The sequence below is a fragment of the Quercus suber genome, unplaced genomic scaffold (genome assembly GCF_002906115.3).
Source record: "Quercus suber isolate HL8 unplaced genomic scaffold, Cork oak 2.0 scaffold_239, whole genome shotgun sequence".
Taxonomy (NCBI): domain Eukaryota; kingdom Viridiplantae; phylum Streptophyta; class Magnoliopsida; order Fagales; family Fagaceae; genus Quercus; species Quercus suber.
In genome coordinates this window covers 462,773-479,488 of record NW_027069696.1, presented here as the reverse complement: position 1 = coordinate 479,488, position 16,716 = coordinate 462,773, and the positions used below count along the sequence as shown (strand labels likewise).

Genomic DNA, 16,716 nt, shown 5'->3' with positions numbered 1-16,716 from the left:
ATTTTTCATGCCCTAATATATAAAATGTATTATAAAAGAAATATAATAATGAAACAAACTAAATGAAAAATTTTGTTCTCTTTTATGAATATGATAAAGTAAAATATAGCATAAAATTTTAATCATAAAAATTATAGTATGTTTTCTTCTAATACATTAATATATATATATATATATGTGTGTGTGTGTGTGTGTGTGTGTGTGTGTGTGTGTGTGTGTGTATTCATTCCATAAGAAATTAAAAAAGGAAAGAAAAGGAGATTTATTTATATAGGGTAATTAGGACACTTTTGGCATGAATTTCGTTTGCAATTAGAATTTAATTTAAATTCTTAATTAAGCTTCTACTTTAATATTATATATATATGATTTTTTTTTGTATTTATATATCAATTATTTAATTTTTTGAGAAGATAAAAATAATTTTTTAAAAATAAATGATGAAAGACTTTTCTAAGTGAAATAGAGAGAAAAAAACATATAAATTTATTAAATGTTAGCCAGAAAAATAATTTTTCAAAAGAAAAAGTATAATATTTTATGATTAAGATGATGGATTTGAACTGACCGTGGTTATAATATTTTTGCCCTCATCCAATTGCATGCTTAAGTTTGAACTGACCGTGGTTATAATAAAAAAGTATGTCGTTCTACTTAGTTAAGGGAAAGAGTAGTACACGCAATAGTTAGGGCACAAAATGAACCGTGGTCATGCTCTCAGACTCTCACTGCCACATAGTTAGGGCACAAAGTGAACCGTGGTCATGCTCTCAGACTCTTACTGCCACTGTGTCTGTATGTGAGCTTCTATTTCTATACATATAACCTCCAACAGAACGCTCACCCCACCAACTTCAACTAGTTAAAATACCTCTTCCTCCACCATTTCCAACAAATCCTTTTCAAAATTTCTTTGATCTAAATCTCCAAGATGAGCCACCGCACTTTGGATATCTCTAGCATTTCAACCAAGGACTTGAAGTTGAAGAAAGTGAGTTGTTTCTCCAACAAGATGGGCTTGTATGCCAATGTTTCTATTGACGGTTCCGGCAACTCCTCTGAGCAGAAGACACCGATTGACAAAAACGGAGGCAGCAATCCCATATGGAACTCTCCCATGAAGTTCACCATCAACGATGTTGCTGCAGCCCAGCAGACCGTTGTGGTGAAGCTCAAGGCCGAGAGGATCATCCGAGACAAAGTCATTGGCCAAGTCCGTGTGCCCATGAAGGAACTGCTGGATAATTATGGTGATTCAAAGGGTGAAAATCATATCAGCTATACTGTTGTTACCCCAGTGGGAAGGCCAAAGGGGTACTGGACTTCGGTTGAAGTTTGAGGAGCTGGTAAATTATCCAACTGGACCTGGTCATGGGGTTGTGGATATATATCAACACCCACCTGCACCTGCTTATGGCGGGTACCCACCACCTGCACCTGCTTATGGCGGCGGATACCCGCCTGCTCTGGCTTATGGTGGTGGGTACCCGCCTGCACTGGCTTATGGGGGAGCTTATGTTCCTGCACCTGGATATGGTCCTTATATGCCATACACTGCTCCGGCTGCACCGGTGCAGCAGCCACAGCAACGTGTCATTCCTCGCGTTTTGGCGGCCGGGGTTGAAGCGGTGACCCTTGGTGTAGTCAAGGGCTTAGTTACCAATACTTTTTTTGGTGATGGTAATGGTTTCAATTTTTGAATCTAGTCTCTAGGGTTGTTTTATGTTTCATGTTAAAAAATAATGGGGAAGGGGCCGCGGGTGATGTTTTATATATGTATCGGGCTAAAATAAAAGTTTGTGTTTATATTTCAGTTTTATACATGCTTTTTTTGTACCTTGAATTTCCAAAGGTTTGAATGCTTTCCTCTCTACTCTTCCCCATCCAAAAACCAACAAATCAAGTCCAGGTGAAGCTAAAATTAAACTTTGTAATTTCTATCCGGAAGTATGTTATTTGATTGTTGGGTATGAAAATAAAAGTATGGTTTTGTGTTTGTAATTTCTGTTCCGAAGGTTAATTGTTATTTGATTGCTGGTTATGAAAATATATGTATGGGGTTTGTGCAGTAAAATATTGGGCTAAAGGTGTCTTTGGGATGTTATATTTGAGAAACAGATACCCTTCAACTTAATCTAACGAAAAAGATTCATCTTTGTAATAATTTGTGTTTTAGCCTGAAAAAAACTTATTTCTGGATATTGAATCCCTGATATGTGCAGGGAAATGATGCTAACCATTTCATATAGAAGAGACATTGGACTTTTGTAGGTTTGACGTTGGGGATTTGTTTTCCTTTTCCATTTTCTTGGTGTAATGCGATTTTAAGATTTTTGTGAGTTAGATTTTTTTTTTTTAATTTTTTTTAATTAGTGTCAATTTAGGATTTAGTTTTAGGTTTTAAGTTCTATATGGATTCATTGGAAAACCTTATATCTAAGCCCTCTAATTATAACTAGCCACATCAAGTATATATTTTTGGAAAATTCCTGAGTACTTTTGAAGTACGGATAAGTGATGCTCACTCATCTCACATTTATGATTCATGGTAAACTCTACTATGAATTTAATGAGTGGACCCTATTATGAATGTAAAAGAAAAGAACACTATTTTTCGTATTATAAGAGTACTTAAGAATTACTCTATATTTTAAAGTGAAAATGTAGATAATATTACATTTAACTTGATCCTAATTTAGCCCAACTAACCTGGTGAAACAAGGTTCCAATAAAGGGATTGGTGTTGCAAGATATCCACTCACTACCACCTATGGAATTTTCCCCCTAATTTGTAACTTCTAAATTATTAAGTGAAAAATTAACGGATGCCTTAAGAGTATTAGTTCATATAAGAAGTATTTTTACAAATTTTTTATAGAAAAACAAAATTGATTATTTAAAATCTTTTATATTTTCTATAAAAGTGGTGTTAAAAATTTTTAAAAATAATCCATTAATAAATACCGTAAAGGCATTCCTTAATATAAACCCAAATATTAAACATAAATGTGACAAATGTGATTCGGTTAGGGCTTTTGAAAGCCTGTTAGTTTGGACAAAGATGTTTATGGATTTGCACTGGGTTTGGGGGTGGGAGTGTTGAACGTGGTGATCTTGGTTCAAGTGTGAAAGAAAATTAGAAAAGGGTTTCAAGGTTTTTATTTATTTATTTATTTTTATGTTGGTTGTAAAGGTAAAGATAGCGAGCACAAACAAAGTGAAGCAATAGGTGGTGGAACAATTAACAGAGGATATCATGCACTATATTTAGAAAAAAAAAAAAAAAAAAATTTCTTGTTTTACCATGGTTAATACCACTCAACGAAGGTTACGTTTAATATGAGGTTTACCGATTCTATGATTTTTAAAATATGATGCGTAGAAAAAGTAGAATTGCAAGTGGACTTTGTAATTAATTATAGGGCTTTATAGAGAATACTTATTGTATACTTATTGTGTTTAAGCCCTATTTACTGTTCCAAAAATAAAGAGAAATATTATGTTTATAATATTTTCGTCACTAATACTTAAGTAGCAGATTATTATTAGCAGTTACTGGTAGATGAAAAAACAATTTCAGTAATGAGTTCAAATTAGAACTAATAACAACTTACTACTTATGATTTATTGTAAAAATGTTGTGAACATAGCACTTATAAAAAATAAAACAATCTAAATCATTAACTTTTATTTAAACTAGTTTGGAACCCTTTCCATATGCATGAAAAAACACACACACATACAAACAATATATATAAGTTTCTATTTAATAAATAACGGCTGTTCGTAGTATTATACATGTAAAAAGTTAATCGATTTGAATGATTTTTAACTAAACAAACAAATGGCGTTGGTAAACATAAACCCTTAATTTTTTTCTTCTTCTAATTTTAGATATATAATTGAGTTTCTTATGATTCATTTATATTGGACTTCTCGTAAATTACACTGAATTAACTTACTTGATACAAAATTAAAAAGTTTTGATAAGACACATGATATAAAATTATATTCCAATTGAAATCTAACTTGGATTATAATTTAATTTTTTCTTAGTTCTAACTTCATATTTATATTATATATATATATATGACTTGACGTTAGCCTTCTTCATTAACGTTTATAAAATATATAGGTAGGATATTTTCTACTATATATATGGCATAAAGCATCTAGATGTATTTTGAACTCACAAGAAAAAACCTAGGTCCTTTTACTTTTTCAAATTAATATTATTGGTATGTCGGGGATTTGATGATGTCCTGTTGAACTTTGAAGCGTAGGCTTATCTCTTTGCCATCTCAACTGTCAAGCTCCGATGAGGTAGGAGGTCTCTATTTCTGTTTCAGTGGCAGCTACGTACGGTCACTCAGCTCAGCGACTATAACTGAAGGCGTTTCTTCGTTTGCTAAAAAAGAAAACAAAGAAAATGTCCAGTCTAAATACTATAACTACCAGTCCTTGTGGTGTGGAAATATATGTGCTTTTTTGGGTAATAAAACAACTTCACAGATAAATAGTAGAAATAAGTGAAATAACTAGAATAACAGAGCATAACATGACGGCATACGCAGGAAGATAGTCAAAACAAAATCAATTTTAAATTTAATAGAATCACTAATGACGTCAAATTTTTGTTAATAGAAGTAATTAACCACAGTCTAGGAGCTTAATCAAAGAAAGTTAAAATCAACTTAGTTTAAACAAACAAACAAAACCATTGAAAGGAACATAATAATTTGTTATGAGTCTTTGTCATGGCATATATTTATAGTATACATGAGCCTCCCTTTTATATATACATACTATATACTATATTTTTTATTTATAAGCCTATTGTTATATTCTAATATGTAATATTTAATTAATTTAATTAAAATACCCTTGATTTAAGATATTTAAAGAATATTCAAGAAATAACACACAGACTTAATGAAAGAAAATATTTGCCTCAAATTATAGAAAGTCAACATTATGAAATTTTCTTATGTAAGAAAAAATAATATATAATATTAATAAATTATGTGAAAGGCATTTTTTTTTATGTGTGTGTGAATTTTTTAATAAAAATATTAATATATTTGGCTTAGCTCCTTGAAAAACTTTCTGATTTCACTATTGGGTATAAATAATGGACCCTCATATATAGGTAATGCAAACCAATAAGTCTTATTAATACTAAAAAAATTCACCAAATTTTCCAGATTCTACCCCTTATTTTTGTGTTTTGTTTTGTGGTGGGCTCAGTCAAGATGAAGTGACAATTATTCTATGCGATAGAGGAGGATACCAAAATTTTGATGAAGCAAACGATGTAAAGAATAGAAATAAAAAAGGTTTGTAATTGTATCACTCTACACAGCTAGTATCACTAATCTTCCACACCAAGTATGCTACAGTGCGCAAATCCTAGCTGTTGCTGAGTCACTAAGAACATTCCATAATCCAAAATATCTAGTGCCACAAAAAAATGACAATGTTTGCCGCAGCTCTCTATGTGATTGATATATTGTAATTGATGAAGAAAAAATTGTGAATTAATCTGAAAATAACATGCAGTTAGTCAAACAGTTACAATTTATAAGAATTATGATAAAAGTTGAGTTTGTTTGTGGTACTAGAAGATAGAACTCATATAATTTCTTGCATCATGCCCACGTACCGCAGGCTTACGTGTGCGATTACATGTTAGGATTCTGGTCGGTTTGAAAACTTTTTTAAGTAATTGTAAATTATGCTGGATTACGATATGAAAATGATGGATTGTGCGTTCATGCTTGAGCATATAAGTCAACGAAATACAAAACAAAAATAGTGAGAGAGAGAGAGAGAGAGAGAGAGAGAGAGAGGGTCAAATATTCCACGCCAAGTAGAGTGCTGCGTCATGATCAGCTACACAGGTAGAGAGAAAAACAGTTCAAATTTTGTTCTAATTCTATACGCTAGAGGGAAAATGATCCTCCAGAGCCTATCATTATTTTCAATATTTAGTTGTATTTCATTGTCTGTATGTGTTTGCATGCTTTTGTTCCCTGCGTTTTGTGAATGTCCCTAGCCAATTAATGCTTTGCAAATTAATGAATTATATTTTTAATTGTATTTTTCGGACTAAACAAGATAATGTACGGCTCGGGGTCCCTAAGCCCACTTGGGCCTTGAACTTCAACCCTACAGTTTAGCCTATGACCCCAATTGATCCGTCTGAAACTAGGCCCTAGGCTTGCTAAGGCCATGAGCCCAAGCCTCATGCCACTGTGCTTGACCCAAGTCCCATTGAACACGTAATCTTGATCTGTACACATCATGATTAATAATTCGGGGCATGCCCGGTCAACTACATCTTAGATGGGAACGTGATTGCTCAAGGATACTATATCTCAGCTGCTTGGTATTACCCTGGGAAATATCGCTGCCGAACATCCCTCTTAAGATGGGAACCAGTTCCAAAGCCACTACTACCAATCCCAACTAAACGGCCACTTAGAAGTGATGGAATTGGACCCCCTTGCCCACTAATAACCTAGAGTAATCATAACCCCTCTACCAATCTTGAGTTATAAATAAGAGATGAGAATGAGCAAGAAGTGGTTGGAGGAAAAAAGGCTAGAGGAAAGAGAGAGAGCTGAAGGCATAAGGAGAGTAATACGAGAGAAGGGAGAGAAGTCTATAGGATTAGGTCGAGCTGTTGGGTCTCTAAGTTAAGAATTGTCCATAGTAGGAAATCCAAAACCCACATTATAAATAGATTGTAAGCCCAAGTGGAGGACCAGCCCATAAGCCTCATTTTTGGCGCGCACATATAATTTTTTTAATTACAAATGAAGAAATTAAGGATTGTGTTTTAAACCTTTGATTCGCTTTACATATTGTCTGTGATAGGGTTTATTGCACACTTAAGGTGAAGCTAAACCCGTGGATGGAGTTGCACATTTTGTGCAACAAAGTTTCAATTGTGATTCTCATAGGGCATGTGCCTCATCTAAGGTTGAGTTTTTAGTCTCTTTCCCTAGAATTATATATCTAGAGAGAAAGTCCAAGATCTGAGCATTAGCATTGGTAGTGTCAAAAAGCCATATTTTTATTTTTAGTATCACCAATACTAAAAAGCATGCTATAAAGGTGGAGGGAAAGCCAAAAAAATTGGCTATTGAGCTACAGTGCACAATCAAAGACGGCTGTGCATTGTAGCTAAGATGGTAAAAAAAAACAATATTTTCTCAAAAGTTATATTATTTTACTGTGTTTGTGGTGGTGGTTGTTGTTTATTATAAGAGAAATGATATGTCTACAACAATTTTACAACATTTTTACAACAAATCCTAAGTGGCAGATTGTTACTGGTTGTTATTGTTGGGACAAAAAAGTAATCTTAGTGTTAGTTTCAAATTTGAACCAATAACAACTAACCACCTGTGATTTGTTGTAAAAATATTATAAAATTGTTGTAGACGTATCATCTCTCTTATTATAATAGATATATTATTTTATTATATTGTTTATATTTTTTTATTGTGTTGAATGCTAAAATAAAATCACTGATGTTGAGTGTTTTGTAAAATAAGATGGTAAAATAGATAAAATAACTTTTTATAATAGCAAATTGCTAATTTTTTGACACCACCAATGCTGACACACTAATCAGCATAGAGAGAAGTCATCTTCACTTGTATGCCTGGATTTATGGGTGGAAACGTAGCAGTTAAAGATCTCTAAGAAGGTGTTTTTTTTTTTTTTTTTTGGGACAAAAGTACAAGAATATCTTTCAAAAAATGATAATCCTATAAAGCTTTTTGGTCTGAAATAAATAGGTAAAGCTTGGATCGAATGTAATGGACCTATTAGAATAGTGACACTCAATAGAATAGTAACAAAATAGTAATATGTGTCTACTTCTAACTATATGTTATCATCTCAATGGGTCTAGTATGCTAGACTCAAGCCAAGTTCAAAATAAATGTCCATTCAATTAGCTTTGGAGGAAAAATAATTTTTTTACATGCCAGAAGCAAACAATTGTGAAGAAACTTTATCACAAAAATTTTCCTTTCGAAACTAATGGACCCTTAATCCTGATAAACAAATTATAAGATAAGATACATAACCAAACAAAATAAATGACTTTGTCTGCACTTTGTTGAAGATGGCACTGTGAAATAACTTTGTGCATGAAAGAATATGGCTTTGGATTACTATCACCAAGACATAAAGCTATAGATAAGGTCATAAAATATGTGTTATTATTTGTAAGTTATTGACAATTGGAATAATCAATTTTATAGTAGAGTTTATACATAATTTTAAATGATACAAGATTTATGAATCTAATTTTTATAAGTTTATAAAAGAATCATTCTATCTAATCAACTCAAATAATATAATTGTAATTATTTATTTTTTTGAAGAAATAACAATATGATGTTAACCCTGCAACTCGAACCCTTTCTCCTTACATAACCAAACAAAATAAATGACTTTGTCTGCACTTTGTTGAAGATGGCACTGTGAAATAACTTTGTGCATGAAAGAATATGGCTTTGGATTACTATCACCAAGACATAAAGCTATAGATAAGGTCATAAAATATGTGTTATTATTTGTAAGTTATTGACAATTGGAATAATCAATTTTATAGTAGAGTTTATACATAATTTTAAATGATACAAGATTTATGAATCTAATTTTTATAAGTTTATAAAAGAATCATTCTATCTAATCAACTCAAATAATATAATTGTAATTATTTATTTTTTTGAAGAAATAACAATATGATGTTAACCCTGCAACTCGAACCCTTTCTCCTCTAAACTTTCAAACACTTTGTATATGAGAAGGTGTCAATTCACTTTCAAACACTTTGTATATGAGAATGTGTCAATTCAGTTATAAGACTTTTGGCAATTATAATTATTATTTAATTGTTAACTATTTACATATATTTGTAAATGTATAAAAAATGCATCACGACCCAACACCTACAGTTTCAACCTATCAAAACAGGCCCATCTTTTAACTTAACCGACCCTCTAGTAAATACCATTCCATGGGCCGTGTTCTATAATGTGGCCCAGAAGCCCACTTACAAAGACGAGAACAGCTTAGAGCCCATTAAAACTATTATCCCATCGGCTAAACCTCTAAAGTTAGATGAAAAGTGAAAACCATACCTCGCTGAAGCCCAAAAGCAAGCCCTTTTTTTTTTTTTTTTTTTATACCACGTCAGGAAAAAAAAAATGGAGGTTCGACTAATCCTCCAAATAAGTGTAATCTCTCTATACCATTTTTCATTAAGAATAATTAGTTAATGCACACACTGTATATAAAATTTATTTTTTGAACTGAGATCATAGCTTCAGTTCAAAAGCTGAAATATCCAATGTGTATGATAGGTCATGTATAATAAACCTTCCCCTTCTTTAAAACTTGGACATAGATAAAAGTTATAATATTGAGTATCAAAAATAGCTATTCGCCTATTCCTACTAAAATTGTAAATATTGTATCACGGACACTAAACTTATCTAAATACGCCTAAAACAAATCAAATAAATACAAGCATGTAATAGTTGTATAAAGGATTTTCGAACTGGCTGATACAAGAAAAAAAAAAATTAAATGAGTTATAAATTATGACAAATGGCCTCAGGTTAGTGACAATTTTGAATCCAACATATTTAATTAAATTGTCAAAATCTTAAACACCTAAGCCTTAATCAATCTGGATCAAAATCAACAAATCAAATCAAACCACATGTTTCAGCAAATATATATATATATATATATATATATCAAACCACATGTGACCCAAAAAACGCAGAAATTTTTTGCAATTTTCGAGCATAGGAACACGATCTAGCAGGTTCTAGACACATGTTTCGATCTGTTTGGTTCTCTTGAAAATGAAAGAGAAAACAAAAAGGAAAAGGAATAATGCTCTAAATGCTAAACAACGTACCGCTTTCGCTAATAAGTAGCAGCTTCACGAGTAATCTTCCTTACTCTCCTTACCCTCTGACGCTGCAAAGGAAACAGGAGGAAAAGTAGTTGATAAAAAAAAAATAACTTCAATACCACAGAAGAGTTTTTGCAGAACACTCACAATGAAGACCCCGTATATGTAACATTTGATGAGAAGGATTTGAAGGTATGTCAATATAAATTGAAACCAATCTTTCTGAACTTTAATGGCATTTTGAAACATATCAATTGACCTGGCAAGGCCTTAGTGACTTAGTCCAACTTATGAAACATTGACTTATAAATAACATTGACTTGTTCTTATCAGTGTTTATAAAGAAAACAGACTTGTTCTTATCATTTTTAATTATAGTTTTATTATATGATGCTTCCAGGACCTTGCAATAATGCAATCACAATGAGGAATATCCGAATATAACTCGTAGGAAACCACTTACTAAGATCAACCTAGTGTTTTACATACAGTCTAGGAAAAGACCCCAAAAGATCAAGCTTGGAGCAGGCACATGCCCCATGACCATGAGGATCAATTAAATATCAAACTTAGTTGTATATAAAAGTGCAACTACACTGTCCATGGACACTGTATAGCGAATCAAAAGATTTGCACCGGCATTCTTGACTCATTGTCTATTAAAAACTTGTCGAGTTTAGTGTGAAAAATACTAATGTATACTATACATAGAAATAGAGAGAATAGAGAGAATAGCAAATTTTTGGTATTTCTAATAGACACTTCTAAAGTTTGAATCTCATTTTCCCACTTAAAATGTATATAATAAAATGTCAAAGTTCTCCTCCAACTCATTACATCGTGATTTATAGAATCATTCACATTTTAACAAATCGCATAACTTATTTAAAAAACCATGTGACTAATTAAAAGAATTTTCCTCGAACCTGGTTTTTAAATAATATTTCTATTAAAAAATAGAAATTTATACCATATATAATAATATTCTTCTCAATATATATATATATATATGTATGTTTGTATGTATGTATGTATGTATGTATAATAATAGAGAATTAGCAATTAATTTTAAACTAATGTTTTATTGTGCCACATCAGTCAACTATTTTGAATTAATCATTTTTTCAATTTTCGACTCTCACAATCTTCACTTTACCATTGCTCTTCCTCCAACCCTTTACTTCTATTTTTTGGCTTTTCTTCTCCCCATTATTTTGCATCTTACACTTTGTTTGGTAAAACAAAGGGGGAGAGAAGGGAAGGGAAAAGGGGAAGAGAGGGGAGAGGAGAGGGAAGAGAAATGATAAATTTTTTTCCTTTCCCTTGTTTGGTTTGTAAGGGAGAAAGAAAAGGAAACATGCCTTATTAGTGGGTCTCACCATAAATACTCTCTCTTCTCTCTCCTTTTCCTTCCAATTTGGGAGAAAAGAATATGGCAGGCCATGGAGAAATTTATTTCCTTTATTTTCCTTTCCTTCACACCAATTCTTCCTAACCAAACAAAGGAATTTATTTCCTTTCCTTCCTTTTCTTTTCTTTTCTTCCCAAAACCCTCCTAACCAAACAAAGTGTTACTGTTACTCTTCCTCCAAACATTTACTAGATACTAAGAATAAAAACTTCTTGCATATGTCATGATTCATATTGACGATTAATTATAATCGGATTCTCTTGACTGAGTTAAGCTAGCTACCACCTATTTAGAATCTTTTACTCACTTATTTGCATTTCAAAATTTGATTGGGCTTCCTAAATGGCCCAATTTTTGTGTTAGGGAGTTGAATCCATTTCTCACATCCATACAAATGATGAGAAAGGCAAATATTGTGTCTTCCAATTATGCAACAGCCAAACCTGCAAAAGAAGGAAGGAAAAAGTTAAACAAACCTCACAACTAGAGAGAATTAGATGTTGCCTAAAAAGAGGGCAGTGTCAGGTTAGACTTATAACGCAACAAATATTTTTTTGATTTTATGAGTTCCCAAACTTACACATTACATCAATCATGGGTCCAATAATCTCATAGTCACATCACAGGTGTTCCAAGTTCTTTTGTGAGATTCAGCCAAAAAAAAAAAGTTCTTTTGTGAGATATTTATGTGGCCCAAGTTGATGCATGCTAACAACCCTTTTTAGTCTCCAATTGATTTCTCCTTTTTTTTTGTGTATGGGATTGGTCTACATTTTCATGAAGGAATTTATTTAATTTTAGCTTTTGATTGGTAGTGTAACCTTCCTCACTTGGTATGAATTCCGTGGGCGCAAGTTGGCCTCTTCGGCCCAATATATGGGCTATTGACTTGATCCATTGGTGAGCCTTGTTGTTCATTTCAGTGGGCTTTGGGCTGCTCATGTGGGACCAAAATTAGCCCATCTCCTCCTGCTTGTTTGATCTCTTTTCATAGGCATGCTTGTGGGCTGTGAGTTATTTGGGCTGCATTCCATGGGTTATAGGCTTGAATTTGCTAGAATATGATGCATATGTTTCTGGGGTCAGTAGGCTAGGTACATTTTTTGAAAGAATTTTTGTGCAAAATTTGTCCCCTAACACCACCCCATGCAAAAGGATCATACTTAAGAATCCCTAGGTTAGTAAGAGAGCTCGTAAATCGGGTTGGTTAGTTTTACGCATTGTTATTAATACCGTTTCGGACCCCGTTTCAGTTTGTCCAGTGGAATGAAATATTTCGGTACCGGCCGATTCCGGCGTACCGTTTCAGGGTGTTTCGGGGTTCTTAAAAAATAATTTATATATATCCTTGTTGAACATAAAATTGTCAATTCTAATAAATAAATAACTAAATATCAAATAATACAAATCATTTAGTCTTAACTCTTAAGTCTTAAACATCAATATAACATCATACAATAAGAAGATTTACAAGACAATAACTAAATATAAAAAAATACAAGATTTACTCATCCTCCTCATCATCATCCATGAGAGAATGATCAAATTCATCATCAAAAAACTCCAAAGAACTACCAACACCCATTGGACCTTTACTCTTTTTTTCTTTTCTTTTTTTTTTCTTTTTTTTTTTTTTTTTAATAATAGGCCAAATCCGGTACCGGCCGGAATTTGCATCTCGGCCGGAATTGGCCGGAATTGACCGGAATGGCCGGAATGGACCGGAATGACCCGGAATTTGACCCGAGGTGGAACGTGAGTATTCCGGTACCGGCTTGCATACCGGTACGAAAAATTCTGGCCGTTCCGGCCGGAACGGAACGGAATCAATAACAATGGTTTTACGTGTGTTCCTACTCCTTATACGACTAATATTTCTACAATTGGTTGCTTTGAAATGTGCCAGTTTCACAACATCATCTTTGCAACTAGGTAGATGCAGAGATGATGATGAATCGAGAATGAATTTTCTATTCTGTTAACACCACGTACTATACAAGGAATGGTGGCCATGATAAATCTGTGTTTATGAGAGTATAACAAATATTAATATTATTAGTATATTATGGTTCAAAAAATTTATTCAAAGATAGAATTTATGTGTGTTTATGCATAAAAATGACCCAAAAAATAGGACACTTGAATTTTCTTTTCGCTACTTTTTTCAATTTTTAAAATTAAAAGACGTAAAGAAAAAAATTCATAAATATATGTGCAAAATTAAAGAAAGTACGGTTATTTGATAAAAAAAAAAAATTAGACAATTCGAATAAAATTATGTGGATTTTTCTAAAACACCATATTGGTTTTTCTCGTTTCAATTGAGTGTTTTTTTTTTTTTTTTTCTAATCTGGTATTTCTTTCATGATAGCCCATATTTTTTGTTTGATTCATTGGTTGACAGTTTAACCAATGGTTAGGTATGGTGTTTGTAGTTGGCTTATAACTGTTTGTCTTTTACCAAAATACCTTTAACCGGATTGGCACCAACCCATAGTCCCCATGTCGTGAATTTAACCCGCCTTGTCCCTAATCCCTATCCGAAACCATTTGTATTGAAGTTTTTGTTCTAATAATATCACTCTGTAAAGTCTATATTTCTAGGTTGGCAACTATATATGAACAAATTGTAACCTTTAGAACTTAGTTTTTGTCTAGTGCTTAGTCTAGAAATATTCAAAAACAAGACAAATGAAGTTTAGCACAATTGAAGACTTAAGGAAGTAAGAAAAGATAAGTGTAGAAACTGTCTCACTTATCTCAGTCGATCCAGATTTGTGCAGATCTGAAATCTTACTTTCTTTCTTAGCCATTGGATCTAGAGTTTTGATGGATCTTGAGGATATTTAAATAAAAATCCTAAAGCACATTTTGAACAATTCAAGAGAGAGTGTTTTGTACACAGATTTGGAGTTTTCCAAGCCCTTTTGAAGCCATAGCTAAAGACCTTGTGCAAACAACAAATCTGGCTTTACAGGAAAGTTGTTGAAAATAAATCAACCACAATAGATCTAAATCTTTGAGTAAAGTCTCAAAGTTACAAACAAGTGCGTTTGTGTGCAACAATTTCCCAGTAGAAGAGTCCGTGGATTCGGAGTTATGTGTGGTCGCACCAGTAAATACTACATCAGGTAACAGTAAATTTAGGGTTAAGTTTATTGTATAAATTTCAATTTTATTAGTGAAATGTTGCCTTGATGATTGTTTAGGTTAAATCCTCCCTAGGAATTTTTTTTTTTTTTTTTTTTTTTTTTTTTTTAACTTTGAAACCACAATTTTAAAAGTTTTCCTGGGTCATCATTCTTGGTGTTCATGTGATTGTTGATTGTGTGATGTTTGTTAATTCAATTATAATTGCTTAGTTAATCATTTTAATTAATTGGTTAGAAATCTGTTTTAAATTTGACCCAACTGGGGTCTAAAACCCTAACACACCCATTCACATATACATCACTCACACGCATAGTAGAACCATAGTTGTTGAGACGCTGTTGCTGTAGAGATAGAAGAGAAGTTAAGGTTCAAACTAATTTGTTAGGACATATGTGGTTCACTCATTAAGAACATATGTCATTCTTTTATGTAATTGGCTAATCCTTTGACAAAACGCACTTTACTCGTAATTGGGTAGTTCTAGGTGTTTTTAATACTTCAAGAAACAAGGTTTCAAGATCAAGTGTTGAAATCATCAAGTCTGTTCAAGAAAAACAAGCTGATAGTGCAATTTCATTAAAACTTGACAGCTGGCTCAACAGTTGCATCTATTGAGCTTAAAGAAAGCTGTCTCAAGCCTGTAAGCTCGACACCTGCTCGACGCCTCCTATCTGTCGAGATTTAAAAAATCCAGAATTCTGATATGATTTCTTGGGATCCGTGAATATGTCTTTGGGCCTTCTTTTCTTCTAAACCTAAACATATAAAAGGATTGTTTTAAAGGCCGTCAAACAGTTCACAAGTTGCACAAGCATTGAGAAATCTCTATTAAAGCAAATTGTGACCGGAGACGAAGTTCTTGACCTAGTTCATCTCTTCTTGAAGAAGTTGCTGTGTATGTGTACCTTTGGGTTTTGTGACCAAGCATCTTCTTGATCTTCATCGTGTAGGATGAACTGAAAAACTTTGCAACCAACCTCTCTATCAGTTGGTGTTAAAGCCGCGTACTGGGATCCGCGCATTGGTTAATCACGTACTTGGAAGCCGTGCATCAAAAAGGGGAAACTGTCACTACAGAACAAGTCCAATTGGGTATTGGGGTAAGGGTTCAACTGAAAGTTGGTAAGGTACTTGGGATTTCTTTACTTGTAACCGCTTGTTGTAATAATAGTGGAGTTTTGAGAGTGGTGACCTGAAAATCACCCGATGGGGTTTTTGCCGTTAGGTTTTCCCCATTCATAAACAAATCACCATGTCATTTAATTTTCGCAACATATTTAGTTATTTGATTATTTGTTTGTGCTACCACGCATTTACATATTAAATTGATTAATTAATAACTTGGCTAACTAATTAATTAATTTAATCACAATGAGTCAATACGTTTTTGGCCTATCATAATTTAATATACACTTCACCCCCTACTTGTCTCCTTCAAACATCAAGTCCTCCCCGATTTCAAAAGTTCTTGAATTTATTTGATTACAATATGACAATGTACCTCCTTTTATTATTTCACTGAATCTTTGTATATATCTTTGAATTTCCTTTGATAAAAAATAGATAATATTAACTAGTTATTGAAGATACCACCATATTTGGCTTATAGTTATTGAAAATTTTTCTAGCTTCATGAAAACTGGGTGTAAATGATAATGGACGTCCCACCACATATAAGCAATGCAAACCAATTAGTCTATTAATACTGAAAATTTCACCAAGTTTTTTTTTTTTTTTTTTTTTTTACATTCCTCCCTTATTTTTGAGCTGCGATTGTGGAAGGCTCAGTCAATTAGATGAAGTGATAATACTGTGATAAAGGATGCCAAAATTTTGATGAAATTTTAGTGTTTCTAAATTAATACTACTAAAGAAAAGGAATATAAAGAGTAGTAGAAGTAAAAAGTTGCATCACGGTATCACCTCACTTGTAACACTATTCTTCCACACCAAGTATGCTACAGTGAGCATATCCTAGCTGTTTGCGCCGAGCCACGCTGCGATTTAGAGAACCTTCCATAATCAATATAAGGGTGGAGTACTGTTATTATCTTCTTTTTTTGTGTTAACTATGACTCATTATCAAAAAACCGGGTAGTGTATTTTTGTTTTTTTGTTTTCCAAATCAACGTGGCACTCTATGCTTCATAAAATAAATAAAAAATAAAAAATAAAAAAAATTTGTGTATACTCCCAGTCTCTT

At 32.7% G+C, this 16,716-nt stretch overlaps 1 protein-coding gene across 1 annotated transcript; it reads left to right on the top strand.

Moving 5' to 3' along the window:
* Positions 1–931: 931 nt before the first annotated feature.
* LOC111984954 (protein SRC2) lies at positions 932–1,700 on the top strand. The gene is made up of 2 exons (XM_065780542.1): positions 932–1,213; positions 1,299–1,700. Exons 1-2 carry the CDS (start codon positions 932–934, stop codon positions 1,698–1,700), a joined length of 684 nt encoding a protein of 227 aa, XP_065636614.1.
* The last annotated feature ends 15,016 nt before the right edge of the window (positions 1,701–16,716 follow it).

Coding starts and splice junctions, on each gene's coding strand:
- LOC111984954 (XM_065780542.1), top strand. CDS start 932: ATGAGCCACCGCACTTTGGATATCTCTAGCATTTCAACCAAGGACTTG. Junction 1,214..1,298: donor GAGACAAAGTCATTGGCCAA/GTCCGTGTGCCC, acceptor TTGTTACCCCAG/TGGGAAGGCCAAAGGGGTAC.